At 38.6% G+C, this 13,625-nt stretch overlaps 1 protein-coding gene across 2 annotated transcripts in view; it reads right to left on the bottom strand.

The window, feature by feature from the left end:
• brinp3a.1 (bone morphogenetic protein/retinoic acid inducible neural-specific 3a, tandem duplicate 1) overlaps positions 1–13,625 on the bottom strand; it is a 52,874-nt gene that overhangs the window by 2,799 nt on the left and 36,450 nt on the right. For both annotated transcript variants that reach the window (XM_039811859.1, XM_039811858.1), the window contains exons 5-7: positions 9,037–9,142; positions 8,356–8,592; positions 5,064–5,286 (exon numbers count right to left, since the gene is read on the bottom strand). In XM_039811859.1, the coding sequence (XP_039667793.1) occupies positions 5,064–5,286; positions 8,356–8,592; positions 9,037–9,142 (566 nt within the window). The remainder of the gene's footprint in view (positions 1–5,063; positions 5,287–8,355; positions 8,593–9,036; positions 9,143–13,625) is intronic.

Below are 13,625 nucleotides of genomic sequence, written 5' to 3' on the forward strand. Positions count from 1 at the left end.
TCCCTGGCAGAGTTAGCAGTTTTGTCATTGTGGTGCATGTATAAGCAATTTACATTTAAAAAAAACTTATTTTTGAAGGAAAAAACATTAGTCCTAACAGTTGTTAGTTAGTTGTTTGCGGCTCTGGGAATTATAACTTCAATGATGAATATTACTGTAGATCAAAGTCATTAAAAGTCAGCCAAGTTTACCCAGTTATGAAATATATGAGGCGTATAACAGCAATTCTAAATAAAGGTTTATCTATTTTGGTAGCCTGGTCCTACCAGACTCACCAGAGTACATTTCATTTGTACAGAGAGTTTGGCCACTCTCCATTGACAAGTGTTAATTTCCTTGAAGGCGGGTACTCTGTTGAAGTTTAAAACCATTGGATCTGCCCAGAGCCACTCTGGATCTGTCATAACCAATCGCTAACGTTTGGTCGAGGCTTAGCATCGCGTTAGCCAACTCCTTTACCACTAACGGAGCCAACTGGAAAATCAAACGTTTCCCAAACCCACGTGGGGAGGAGGGCCACAACATCATGGCCACCAACAAAACTCAGCAGAGATTGTTTTTGCTCGGGCTTTAACTTCTGGATATTCTGCAGCGTTGCCACAATGGACCGCATCTTTCTCCACCGCCATTACAGAATTAAGTAGCACACGACCTCAACGTCATCGTTCTCAGCCACTCTCTCTGTTTGCTGATTGGACCGCCAAAAATTTGGTCGGAGAAAACCCGCGAATATAACGCAAACCCAGACGTAGTACTGAAGGAAAATGAAAAATTGAGCGGAAGTACGTAGGAGGGCAGAGCTAGGCTACCTATTTGGGGCTCCAGGAAATAATCATTATGCAAGAATTGCACAGAAATTGCAAAGTTAGTGTGATAATGTCATACTACTGTATGCTATGTGTGATAATGGTAAAATTGTATACATGCAGGTAACATTTTTAAGGCAGTTGCATGTTTTACTTAACCATGTAATACCTTTACGTCATTAGTGTCTACATTACTGAGAAATCTTACAAAATAAATGAATGTCAGTTTTTGCTGCATTAGGAAAAAAGAAGAAAAGGATAATCATATTTTTCATTCCATTTCATCTTAATCGAGTAAATAAATATATAAAAAACAACTTGCACAAGGCTAATTGACAAATATTAAACGTGTAGAAAGAATAGAGCCAAAACTGTGACAGAATTGTTTTTTGGGGGTTTTGTTTTTGTGACGAGCATCATGTGGAGCCAAGTCTATACAGAAACACAAGCGCTTTGAACCAGCAAGCCACTTATACGATATATTCCAACATCACAGTGAGTGTAGTCATTGTGTGTAGCAGACTGTGACATGGAGGAAAAATTAAAGGAGCAAAAGACATTTTCTCAAAACATCAAATTTAAAATCTGTGGACGTCGTTACAATGTGTTAACAGTCTTAACGGTATCCAGCTTCTCTGAAACTCATCAGTTAGAGTCAGTTGTGCATATCTCACCTCCAGAGTTGAGGCTGTGCACAGCAAGAGAGAGGAAGCTGTCCCGCCATCATTAAGCGCATTGTGTCAGCAGGACATGTAAACTGTCATGGAGACGCAGTGTGCAGTACGGGCCAAGAGAAGCTGGGTGTTCACTCTGCAATCTGTTCATTGTCTGTCAGCTCATTTCACACTGATCAATGCATCACACAAACTTTCTCCTTCTGCTACGGATTCAGTTTTCACTAGTCAGCTAAACTTTTTTTTCTCCACAGAAGATGCGCTCCATTTTTTCCATTAAAAGCAATATTTATTTACTTGGTGAACCCCAACCCCCAAAAAAAAAACACATCTGTTGTTTTGTGCAGCTCCATCACTGATATACTAACACCTTGTGTTCTCAGACAGCAGCTCAAAACCAAAAACAAGCATACTGTCCGTATCTTCCAAGACTGTACTAGAAAGTAACAATAGAAACTCCAAAATTGATTTTTGGCATTAAGTTACAAAGCAAATCATATTTTTCTGTTTGCTTTTTCTTCATCTGACATAGACCATGATGCTTCAGTACATAAATAATGGCTGCAGAGATATATGAATATATATATATATTTATCTTAACCCTTGTGTTGTCCTTTGGGTCCCGGTGACCCGAAGGACAACACAAGGGTTAAAGAATCCATCATGAGCTAGGTCTTTACATACATAAAGACAATAGGGAAAAAAGAAATAGAGGAAGTTATTTTCTTTTTACAATAATTTAAAACACAGGTTTGTCAAAGTCAGACATGTCTTTTCGTGCAGATTTTTTTAATTCCAAGTTTTTAAATTATATCCCACAATGAAAATATTTTGATACAGAGAAAAATACGATATTTCAATCAAAGGAGGGACTGCATCCTTTTTCTAACTGCTGGGCTTTTAACCTCACCGATATAAAATACCACAAACTCTTCAGATCTTTCGAGAGCACCAGGTTATATCACAGCAAAATCCAACATATCCAGTTTAAGTATTTACCTTCATCACTCTCACTATACCTCATTGCTGCATGTACTGCTCTTCCTAAATTTGCCCCAGATACTTTCCAGCTGAAGTGGTGAGAAATACTCAATAGAATCAGTGTAGATGTGGATGTCCCTTATTCATGGATTCATCTCCACATATCCTGCAATTAACTGATTGTATCATCTAATTTCATTGTCATCAGTTATTAGTTAGTGTTTTAGGTAGGCGCATGTACTGACCAGTCTGTACAGTATTCTACAGTGAGTCTTTTTGCCTCCTACCGGCATTACTCCTTCAAAATAAAAGTACCAGCCATTATAATATAACTAACAGGACATGTACTGTAATAACACAGCCTTAATACAATAATTGAAATGAATACACAAAACAACAGATTTCTAAAGTCTACTGGACCATACTAATGGCCAGTTACAATGTGTGAGGAACTGTAAGTTAAATAGCCTGATGTCAGCTCAACAAAGAGATCCATGATTGAGTTGAGTTATGGAAATGTGGGAGATTAGTTAAACTGTTAAAACTCCTTTGACTGGATTATTTCTGTAAATGGATAATATCACATCTTACTTAATGACTAATACTGGCTCATTTAATCATACTGCACTGGACTGGAGCTGCTGAGCCATTCAAAGTCATGAGAAATAGGCAGGGGGGGCCTGCGGGAAACATAAAGGTTGTGTGAAACATAACAGGGTGTTGCATTGCTGCTCTTTTGTCTTGTGTTGTGCTGCTGAGAGGAGAGCTCTGCTGTTACGATTAGGGAAATGGTGGATCCAAAAATGCAGAGACAGCAGGGCAGTGGTGAGCTTGAGGATGTAATAAAATAAAAAGCAATACAACAAAAGTAGTCCTGAAGACAGCAGGCAAAAATGGAACCAAAACCCGTTGAGGAACCAAAAGACCAGACATCCAAAAATGAACTGGCACACCGAGACAAAGGGGGTAAACTTACACAAACAAAGATCTGACAACAGACAAAGACAACACAGGGACTAAATACACAAGGTAACGAGGGTGAAAACACAAGGCAGGAAGTAAACAAGACATGACACGGGAGAAAACAGACTACAAAATAAAACAGGAAACTGAAACATAAAACATACACAAGGATGAAAACAAGGTAAACAGAGAACACAAGAGAGAGTAAACAACAAGGAAACGGGGAATAAATTAGCACAATAAAACAGGAAAAACTATAACAGAAAATCGCAACGATGACAGTAACGTTGTAATGCATCTTTTAATTAGCACCTCTTCTCTCTCTCTCTCTCTCTGTTTCTGGCTGTGTTTGGCTGTCTCACACCGTGTCTGATAAAACAGTTATGCAGATTTTACACCTGTCTTTCCCAGACATTACATTTCAGATGCAGTTTCCTCTGTAGCAGGAGTCAATCTACAGTGATAACTCAGGTGCATAGACTATTTGAATTACCATTCCTTCCTCCCATATTTTGCGCCTTTAAACCTCCTTAACCGCCTTAAAATACATATTGCATGAGAGCAAACTCTCAATTTTCAGCTGTGCCGCTTTTCTTTCATTTAAGTGTCGGTTAAAATCTTGGTTCAGTCTAATAGTAAATAAGGACAAATGCAATTTCTAAGTCTAAGATCTAAGTCCTAGTAGTAAATATCCCATAACAGTGTGCACCAACTCTGTGGTTCACTGGCTATTGTGCTCTATGCTAAAACTTTATAAAGGCAATAAAAAAAAATAGACTATGTAGCAGCTCTAAGTTTAGCAATACAGCTTGTGCATGTTCTGTATCTAAGGTGTGATCGGTGATTGATACAATGCTGGAATAAAGAATGAACAGAGATTATATTCTTTTAGGAGGTGAAGATGGTGGGCAATGAGGGACTGTAGCTGGAGCTAAAAATCACATTGTACAGGATACATATTTAGTTTCTTACCTGAAATAGCTCCTAAAATAAGCCTGGCTGCTTTAGCTATACTGACTAAATCACATTTCTTTTTTATAAGCTTAGAGTCTGCAGACTATATGAAAAAAAGAAATTCTGTGAAAACCACAAAAATAGATTGAATGAAGGGACATGGAAACTTTTTCTTGCCTATGATTTCATCACAGGCTAGTTAACCAACAGGAAAATCTCCCAAACTTAGCATTTTCTTTTAAAACACTGCAAACTTTAATTTCACAGGAGGATGGCTTCGATTTCCTGGATGTAAATAAGACCTGGGCTGGGAGTACAGCCAAGTCATCAGGTGTGACACTATAGCTCACTTCAGTAGGACCTTAGTTGAATATCAAAGCGCTAATATATTGTGTGCATTATTAGCATATTGCATAGTTGAGGGGATAACAAAGCGCTGCGCACAGAGTTGGCTGAAGAAAGGAAATGAGCACTGCCGTTCACAGCTTGCTTGAAAGGACTTGTGATGTGGCTGCAGGCTTTGGAATTATTGCTTATTTTTACACACACACACGTACGCACGCACGGACACACACACACACACACACACACAACACACACACACACACACACACACACACTCACTCACGCACTTCCACGTCTGTATTAACAGAAAAGTCAGCAGGAATACTTATCAACTTCTCACCTCTCCCTCAGCATAATGATTTTAGGTGGCGTTCGACACCTCTTGCTGAGGGTGAAGAGCTTGTTGACGATGCGTCTGGCTTTGCTCAGAAGCTGCTGGGTGCTGAGCTCCAGCTGTTTGTAGCGCTGGTGAATGGTCGGCTCCATCTTCCAGAAGTATTGGATGGCGGACGTGTTCAGGGCGTAGAACGTGGGAAGCCTTCGAACAAAGTTCTGAAACTCATCTGAAAGGCACGGAGAGATGCACGATGAGAGTTGAACACTTCTCCAAGACAAGCCAAACTAACTCCCTCACTTCCTTACAACTATTTGACTAAATCAGACCAAATGGGAGAATCATTTTTGCAGAGGCCACATAGGGCTCCAGAGCTGCGGGGCAAACTGGAAGAGATATTGTTTGACGCACGTGCTAATGGAAAAAGACAGAGCTAAAGACAAGTTTTTTTTTTCTTCCATTAATGAACGGCCAACAACTTATTCAGGGCTATTTCTGCTGATCTGTCTGTGTGGAAAAATTATGGACAAGCAGCACAGAGGATAATATATGGCAGCCCTTCAGAGCTGCACAGATTCCATTTCCAAGGCATTCAATAACAATATCATCATCACTGTAATCATGATTGGTTGTATGGAAAACCGATGTGATGCGCAACACTGATGAGAAAATGACTCCACTGTTTGTAATTAGTTATCGTTATCTTGATAATACAGCATCTGATTAGAAAACCAATTAAGTGTCAATGACTTCCCTGGTGATTATGCAAGGTGTATTACATGTTCCTATGAAATTAATAAGTTGATTAAACAGCTTCTAATAAAATATATTAAAAGGGTATGTGTGGGTGCTTTGGGTGACCTACATTTTAAAATGAGAGACATTGTCCTGAGGGGAAAAGATGTTTAGTTAAGATGTTGCCTTTGGATATACCGTATTACTGTTATTTGTATTACATTATATAGGGGGTTTACATGTAATAGATAATATTTTTTGGATCAATAAACCCCCTAAAAAGACCATAACCAAAAAGGCATTGGTTCTTCTTCTCTGAGCACTTTCCATCCACTGTCTGCCAATCCACATGCCCATTTCTTTCTTCTAAAGATGTATATATATATATATATATATATATATATATATATATATATATATATATATATATATATTGGGGTGCAATGCAAAAGGACAATGAAAAGTATAAAAAGGTAATTACAATTAAAAACAAAAGTAAGGATAAAGGGAACAAAGTTACACTTAACCACATTCAAAATGACAGTACTTTTACAAAGTGCCTGGTCAGGGTGGTAATTATTTTAAATAAACACAGCTATGATTTCGTCCTTGTTTTTCAACCCGTGTTATATGTATGTGATCATTGTAAAATGACTGTGTATTTCCATGTGCTCCCCCTTTGTATGATTTCAAAAATAGATGACAGCGTCAGATTCGGAGGTGCACAAGTACAGACACATTCTGGGCACTGTTCAAAAATAAATTGTGGTTGGAGGGTAATGATGTGTTTCAAGAGGTTTAATTGGCTTAATGTTCTTCTTAAATTGCTAAATTATGAGGTTACAATTGATAAATAATGTGCCTTTGTTGCTGGGTTAATTTTAAGCAAATGTAATTAATTTGAAAACGAATATTCTAAAGTACTTTGACCTCTTGGATCTGTACTTGTTTTACCCCGACTTGGTACATATTGCGCCCTACGGTCAACAGACCTTAGACGTCTTTCTATTTCAATATAATATTATGAATATGACTCTATTATTTGTCTCACCAAAAAGGTAAAGATCACCAGGAAACCGTGTAAAACAGTGAAGAATTATACAGCTTTCAATAATTAAGACGTTGATCCAGCCATAATATATATAGTCTCACTATTAAGCAGTGAGTCCTGATTATTAATCTCTCTGCCGCTATTAGTTGTTCTGTATGTATTAGATAAAATACACAAGAGGATCCCCAGGGGTTTCGAGGGAACTTACTTATTTTTCTTTATTTAATACAACACTGCAACTGCAGATCTTAGGGCACCTTGCTGCTTAAGTTATTGCCAGCTGTGTGCTAATCAAGTTGCCCTCAGTAGAGAAGCATGTAGCCAGTAAATAACACACTCAGCCAGCAAGGTGCACAGCTTAAGGCAGGGCTGGGGATGACTGAAACAGCTAGATGCCCTCAGGGCCTGTGGATGCAACTCACAGTTTCAATAATGAAACAGAGCTATGTTGGAACATTTAGAAAAATAAGTAATACACTGTGAAGCTGCAACATTTGAAGTAATATTCAAAGTGTGCCTATATTCATTAATAAAATCAACTTGCAAAAAGGTTGTTTGAAAGCTTGTACGGAATATTTTTGTTACACTCATACCTAAGCACAATAGTTAGCTGATGTGCCTGTTTTTGCCATGTCAACCAGCTGACATTAAATAAGGTTAACTGATCAGATGGCTACAACTGAGCTGCGAAGTGTCACATCACAGGTTACATCATAGGCTGCTAACAGATTACTGAAACTGTAGGGTGTTTCTGGAGTGTGACAGCTTCGCCTAGAGTACTGAAAAACCTTCATTTGACTGAATCACTGTTGACCCAGTCACATTACTGTAAATGCTACCCTTTCATTTTCTGGACATCAGATTTGCACCGTGCAATTTCTGCACACACACACAGGCTCAAATGGCAGCAAAAGGTAGTTGTTTCCATTGCGAAGTAGAGGGTTTGGTGATTTGACAACGTACACTGTGAGATGACTTTTAGAGGTTTTTCTACACCGTTTTTACTGAGTAAGCTATGCCTTTAATATCTCTGGCTGTAACACGACAATCACCATTTCATTTAGTAGATTGTCCAAAAAAAAAAAAAAATGCTGTTTTGTAACATCAGCTGCAACAAAGTCATGTCAAATGACTGTGTTTCAAAGAAAACCTACCAAAGAGACAAAGATGTAAATGTGCTTTACATTAACATTATGGTGTTTTATGTAAGAATTTATAGGCTCTGACTACACCTAAAAGTAGTAAAATCTAAGTCATTTCAGTTATATGCATGAGATAGTCTTCTCTGTGGTTGTATTTTCTTGGTATAATTTTGCAAGATGCTGCTTTAAGAATTGCTCCTTTGTGTATTGTTGAAATCCCATCACAAAGATTGGATGTAATTGCCCCTTATTTTCAGGCTTTTGGGCCTTTCATTTCTTTGCCCATCGCCTCCTCTAACAATAGGGTCTAATTTGCTGTCAGTGGGAGGGTCACAGACATTGAATGAGTGCAAAAAGAAAACACACTGACCTGACTCCTCAAAGTCTTGGTTGGCCCTGTTCCAGGAATCTCGGATTTCAAGCACACTGGCTTCCATAGCCCTCAGATCCACCTTGGGGCAATTACACTGTGGGTAGTTGACGGCGCACTGGCACCAGCAGTCATTGTCCCGGCACACAAACTGGCCCTCCTCATTACAAGCGATGTAGCTGAGAGCTGCCTGCACAAACCTGGCCCTTAGGTACTCTGGCAGTATGGCCTGAAGGCCTGAGGCAAGGACAAAAACAGGACAAAAACATAGAAATGTCACATGGATGAATGAAGAAGGAGCTGTACGGACTTTAGGTATTGCAGGAAATGTGTATAGATGGCTGGTGTATGCTAGATCTGTGAATCACTAAAGGCCGGCACTCATTTTCTTTGTTTTTTTGCTTGCCACGCTTCACATGTGCTTGGCGTCACATGCAATGTGCTGAAATTCACTTAAAGTTTTATTTTTACTCCACAGTTCTGCTACTTTTGTTCTGAATCATTACTGTCTGCGATTCACTTCAGAACTCTGCAAGCATGCATGGCAAAAAAAAAAAGCAAAAGAGTGATTGAAGCTAAATTCGTTCTGACACTCTCATGCTGCAGTTATAAGCTTGCCAGAGAACAGACACTGTGACAATTCCATCAGAAATTGGGGGAGTTCAATTATGGATGGCCAACCTTGCAAATGAATCTTGTTTTCAGGACTCTGAACCAAAACGGAGCTGACAGAGTCGAGGTTGTCATAGTTACTGCATCCGAGAGGGCCCGTCCTTGTTTCAGTCACCTAAAGGGAGGAACACAGAAGCACATAACAATAATCCATACTTAGAAAGAAACCCACTAATGGCATTACATATACAGAGAAGGAGAGAGAGAGCGAGATAAAGGAAAAAAAAAAGAAAAAGAGAGAACACCTGCATAACTGTCCTGCAGAATAAAATTCTATTATTCTAAGAAAAAAAAAAAAAAAAATATATATATATATATATATATATCACGCATCATTTAGACCTCCATTGTTCAAATCACAACTAGGATAACGATTCTGTGAGCTAGTGGGCTGGACATTGAGTTGTGATAAGGATCCCTGGAGGAAAGCACAATGAGTATGTTGTGGTGTCATCTATCAAATTCATCTTTATATTGCGTTTCCCATATTACAATGCCCCCATGACACCCATAAGATGCTAATATATATTGTGATGCTAGTGTAAGCTAAGTCATATTCAATTACATATGCACCTGAGGATTCATGTAATTGCTTGGGGCAATATTTTACATGAGGCATGCAATATTGTTACAGGATTACACAGACTGAAATGTGATGAGAGGATTGGCAAAAAGAAAAAAACACCTGTAAATTGTGGGCCTCATCCTTCAAATGTGGCTTAAAGGAGTACTCCGCCAATTAAGCTGTATTGAACTTGCACAATGTTTTTTTTTTTTTTTTTTAACATCTCCTACACAGCAACAACCCCAAACATGAAAATTCAAAATCAACACAGAGTTGCTGATATATCTAAAGTCATTGTCGGAATTAATTTTATTTTATTAATTATCCCTTAGTGGTTGAACAATTAGAATGTCCTTTCACAATAAGCATCCCTTGTTGTTATACAGTATATCATTGCAGGTAGCTTCTAGTACATTTGAGGTTAATTATGACTTTCTCACATAAAATACTAAATTGTGGGCTGAAATGGGTTAAAAAGATTATGATTATGGAACCTTCACGATCATTTCTAACAGTAGGTTTTTTTCCCCCCTTTTTTCTGGATTTATTTTCCAAATCTGTGGCGCGCAACACAAAGCTCTGTCGAAGGTGTATGATGGGAGATCACATTGTGTAACATTTTTTTTTGCAATTTTGGTGAGCCTGTGGCAAAATGAAGACAGACCTACAATAGGATTACTATTGTCAGTAGGTGTGAACACTTCAATCATGTCAAAGTCACCCTTTTTTCATTCTCTTTATAAGAGTGCAGTTCCTACAATGGCAGTCTGACAATGTGATGATGGAGAGAACAGGGGAGGGCAGGCATGGTTAATTGTGTGGGAGGTGTAAAGTCTCCATGTGAGAATACATGACACCCCAAGTAAGCTACCGAAATTTAGGATATTAAATTACTACAGCTGAAGAGGAAAAAAACACATTTGGTTAGCAAGAGTTTCTCTTGTCCCAGGAGAACTCTTATATAAATCTAGAAAACGGTTCAGCGACATGAAGTGAGGTGCCAAACAAGTTGGCAGAAGTTGCTGGTTTGGCGCTGAGAGAGGGTTATCTACCAGCCACTGGTAAACACTCCATGTGTCATTATGGCATTTTTGTACGTCTGATAATCTGTCACGCAACAGCTATGTGTATATAATTAGCGATGAAAATGTTTTTTGCTCGTTTAAGGATTTATATCCAATGAGACAGCTTCGATCCACAAGAAAGCACTGGAAGGATGGTCTGGCCATGAGTGCTCTGTCATGAGTGGGAGTGTTGGAAGCACCAGCTGGAGATGGGTGGGGGGTTTAGACACCTATTCTGAGTAAGGTAATTAACTCAGCCATGTACTGTGGGAGTAGGAGAAGAAAAAAAGGGAAAGATGTGTACATACAGAGGCCTGTGGGCAGCTGCAGTGAGTTGTGGGTGTGCAGGGATGGTCCTGATTGTCAAAGGGTGTGTGTTTGTCTGAATAAACAGTCACAGTAAACATTACTGTGTCCTTATGTCTGTGCTGAAGAGCTGTGGGACGTTTGCAATTTCACACAGCAATTTGCTTGGTAAATTCATAAAAACATCACCCATGATTTGTATGGGAGACTGGGGCTGGTTGTGACATGGATCAGTTGTAAAACGTCTAATTCCTCCATAAGGAATAAGTTTCGAATCACCTGATTCATGCTAAACATGCTCTGTTTAGTCCTTATTACACTGGTAAAGAACCAGCACCCTGTGACAGACACTGCAAACTTTAGAAAGAAAAAACAAAATTTGAAGTGTTGTGTTTTCCCCTTAACTTCTTCCAGGCCACCAACTCCCAACTTGGGCCACCAACTTCCCTACTTGAAAGCCCTGTGTTTTGGGATGCTCCACCACATCAACCTCCTTATTTTAACATAAATACCAATAAAAATGACAAAAAAGTACTTTTAATAGAACATTTATAAAGAACCTTATTAGAGCATTAACATCTACAACATGTGTGTGTGTGGGTGGGGTTGTTTCTGTGTGTGCGTGCATGCATGTGTGTGCGAACATTGGTGGTTCACATGCACAAGTGGCAACATGACAACATGAACTGACAACATGAAGTATGTGTATGGGCACACAAGCACAGGAAAGTTGTAGGAGTGTGTGTATGGAGATGTCTTTCATCTCCTGGATGAAAATTATACTCTTTCCCATTCATTTCCTATGGTGGTCATTTTTGACTGTAAACAAAAAAAGTGTGACCAAGTTGAATAAATCTCTCAAAATTCAAAGAAAGTAGTCACAATGAATGAAATGAAATGAATTGTATGTGTTCAGATGTCTTTTGTGAAGGATATCGTCAGGTCTTGAGGCAATCTGATGAAAAATGCCATATTTATGGTACAGGGAACGTATAAATCGGTCATTTTTGACCGGAACAGTGTTAAAAGGTTAAATTAAGCTCAAAATAGGCTGTCTTACGATAAAGGTTATTGAGACACACTGCATGAATACAATAAAAATGTATTGGATTTTGTTTGGACTAAACTTTTGTTTCATGCTTCCAAGTCTTTCCCTTCTAAACAGGCATGGATAGATCTCACAACTTTTGCTGCAAGTCTTGAAAGATACTTAAGAAAATAACTATAGAGAACCGTATCCAAGGCTCCAAGACATAACACCAGATTTGTGCTGATAAAACACTAACACACACACACACAAAAGAACTCAAGTAGGAACTCTCCTGTCCTTTTGAGATCATGGTTAGATTGTTCACAATCTCAGCTCAATCATCCTTGACAAAAGCCTGATTTGGAGCACGCTTGTATATCCAGGCTCCACGGGCAGCAAAGGTAAACTGCCAACCTAAAGGGAAATCCATCTCCTTCGATCGTCACTTGCGAATTATTGCCAAACACCATGACGGTGTCTTCTTTTAATATTTTCTCAAAGGTCAAACAAAAGTAATAACATCTCCTTGCTAGATTAATGACAGCAACTGTAATATCCAGACAGGAGAAAAAGGAAGACTTTTGCCGCTGTGGGTAGAAAAGTTGTCTTTTTTTTACATCTACTTTTGATCTACAAGGTCAATGAGGAAAGTGAATACAGAGAGACCTGAGGATGAATCAAAGCTCTGTATGTACTTTTTACACCCTGTCTCTGTCTGTCTCCTACAACATACAGTACAGCTACTGTTTTTCAATTTACAATCCCTTAGAAGTTGTCTTTTGAATATAAAGATATCATTTTAGGCAGGACAGGCAGACAGAGCTGTGTGGGAGAGTAACTGACTTACATTCTTCTTTTTTATTATTAAGGCGTTAACACAATTAATTAAAATCCGAGCAGCCTCCCTAGGGATCTGCAGATTGATTTCTAACACAGACAGATGTCCAACTTAAAGGGGAAAATTTACCAAATGCAAATCTAAAGATGTCTTTTTCTATGCATAGCAATGAGACCATCTGCAAAAAGAACCCAGTGGAGCAGAGCATGTGTGTCAGCCTTCTCTTTTAGAAATCAACCCCCCAAAAAAAAAAAAAAACATTTCACTACATTCAAGATCCCATGAGGTTTTTTAAGTGCTAAAAGCAAGAAAACTAAATTTTTATATGCAAATGACATGGATCAGTTGGGGGGGGGAGGTATTAATGTGCCATAATTGACTACAAGATAATTGTGCTGACTGTGTTGGAATAACTAACAGCTGCATTTAATGGAACATTTAATTGCACTTAAAGGCTTTTCTAGAATAAGCAGTTTGCTATGCTTACACATGCTGTGGACGTGACTTGTTTATCTTATCATTATGAATTTCACTTTGCCCCCTAGGCTTGCCTTTTGATGTATCCTCACTGTTCAAATGCTCCTTCAGAATTTATTCATCATGAAAATAGATCTTGTATAACCTCTAGAGTTCTAAATTCTTTACCTTTGTTAAATGTATTTATGGCTGACTGATATGGCTGCAGATTAATATCACCATAGTAATAGGAGTGTGTTTTTTTATTACAATTTTACAAATCAAAATCCTGAGTGAGCATATTGATGTTCAATGTTGGAGCGACCATGGTGGTAAAAG

Source organism: Perca fluviatilis, chromosome 9, assembly GCF_010015445.1.
Source record: "Perca fluviatilis chromosome 9, GENO_Pfluv_1.0, whole genome shotgun sequence".
Classification (NCBI taxonomy): Eukaryota; Metazoa; Chordata; class Actinopteri; order Perciformes; family Percidae; genus Perca; species Perca fluviatilis.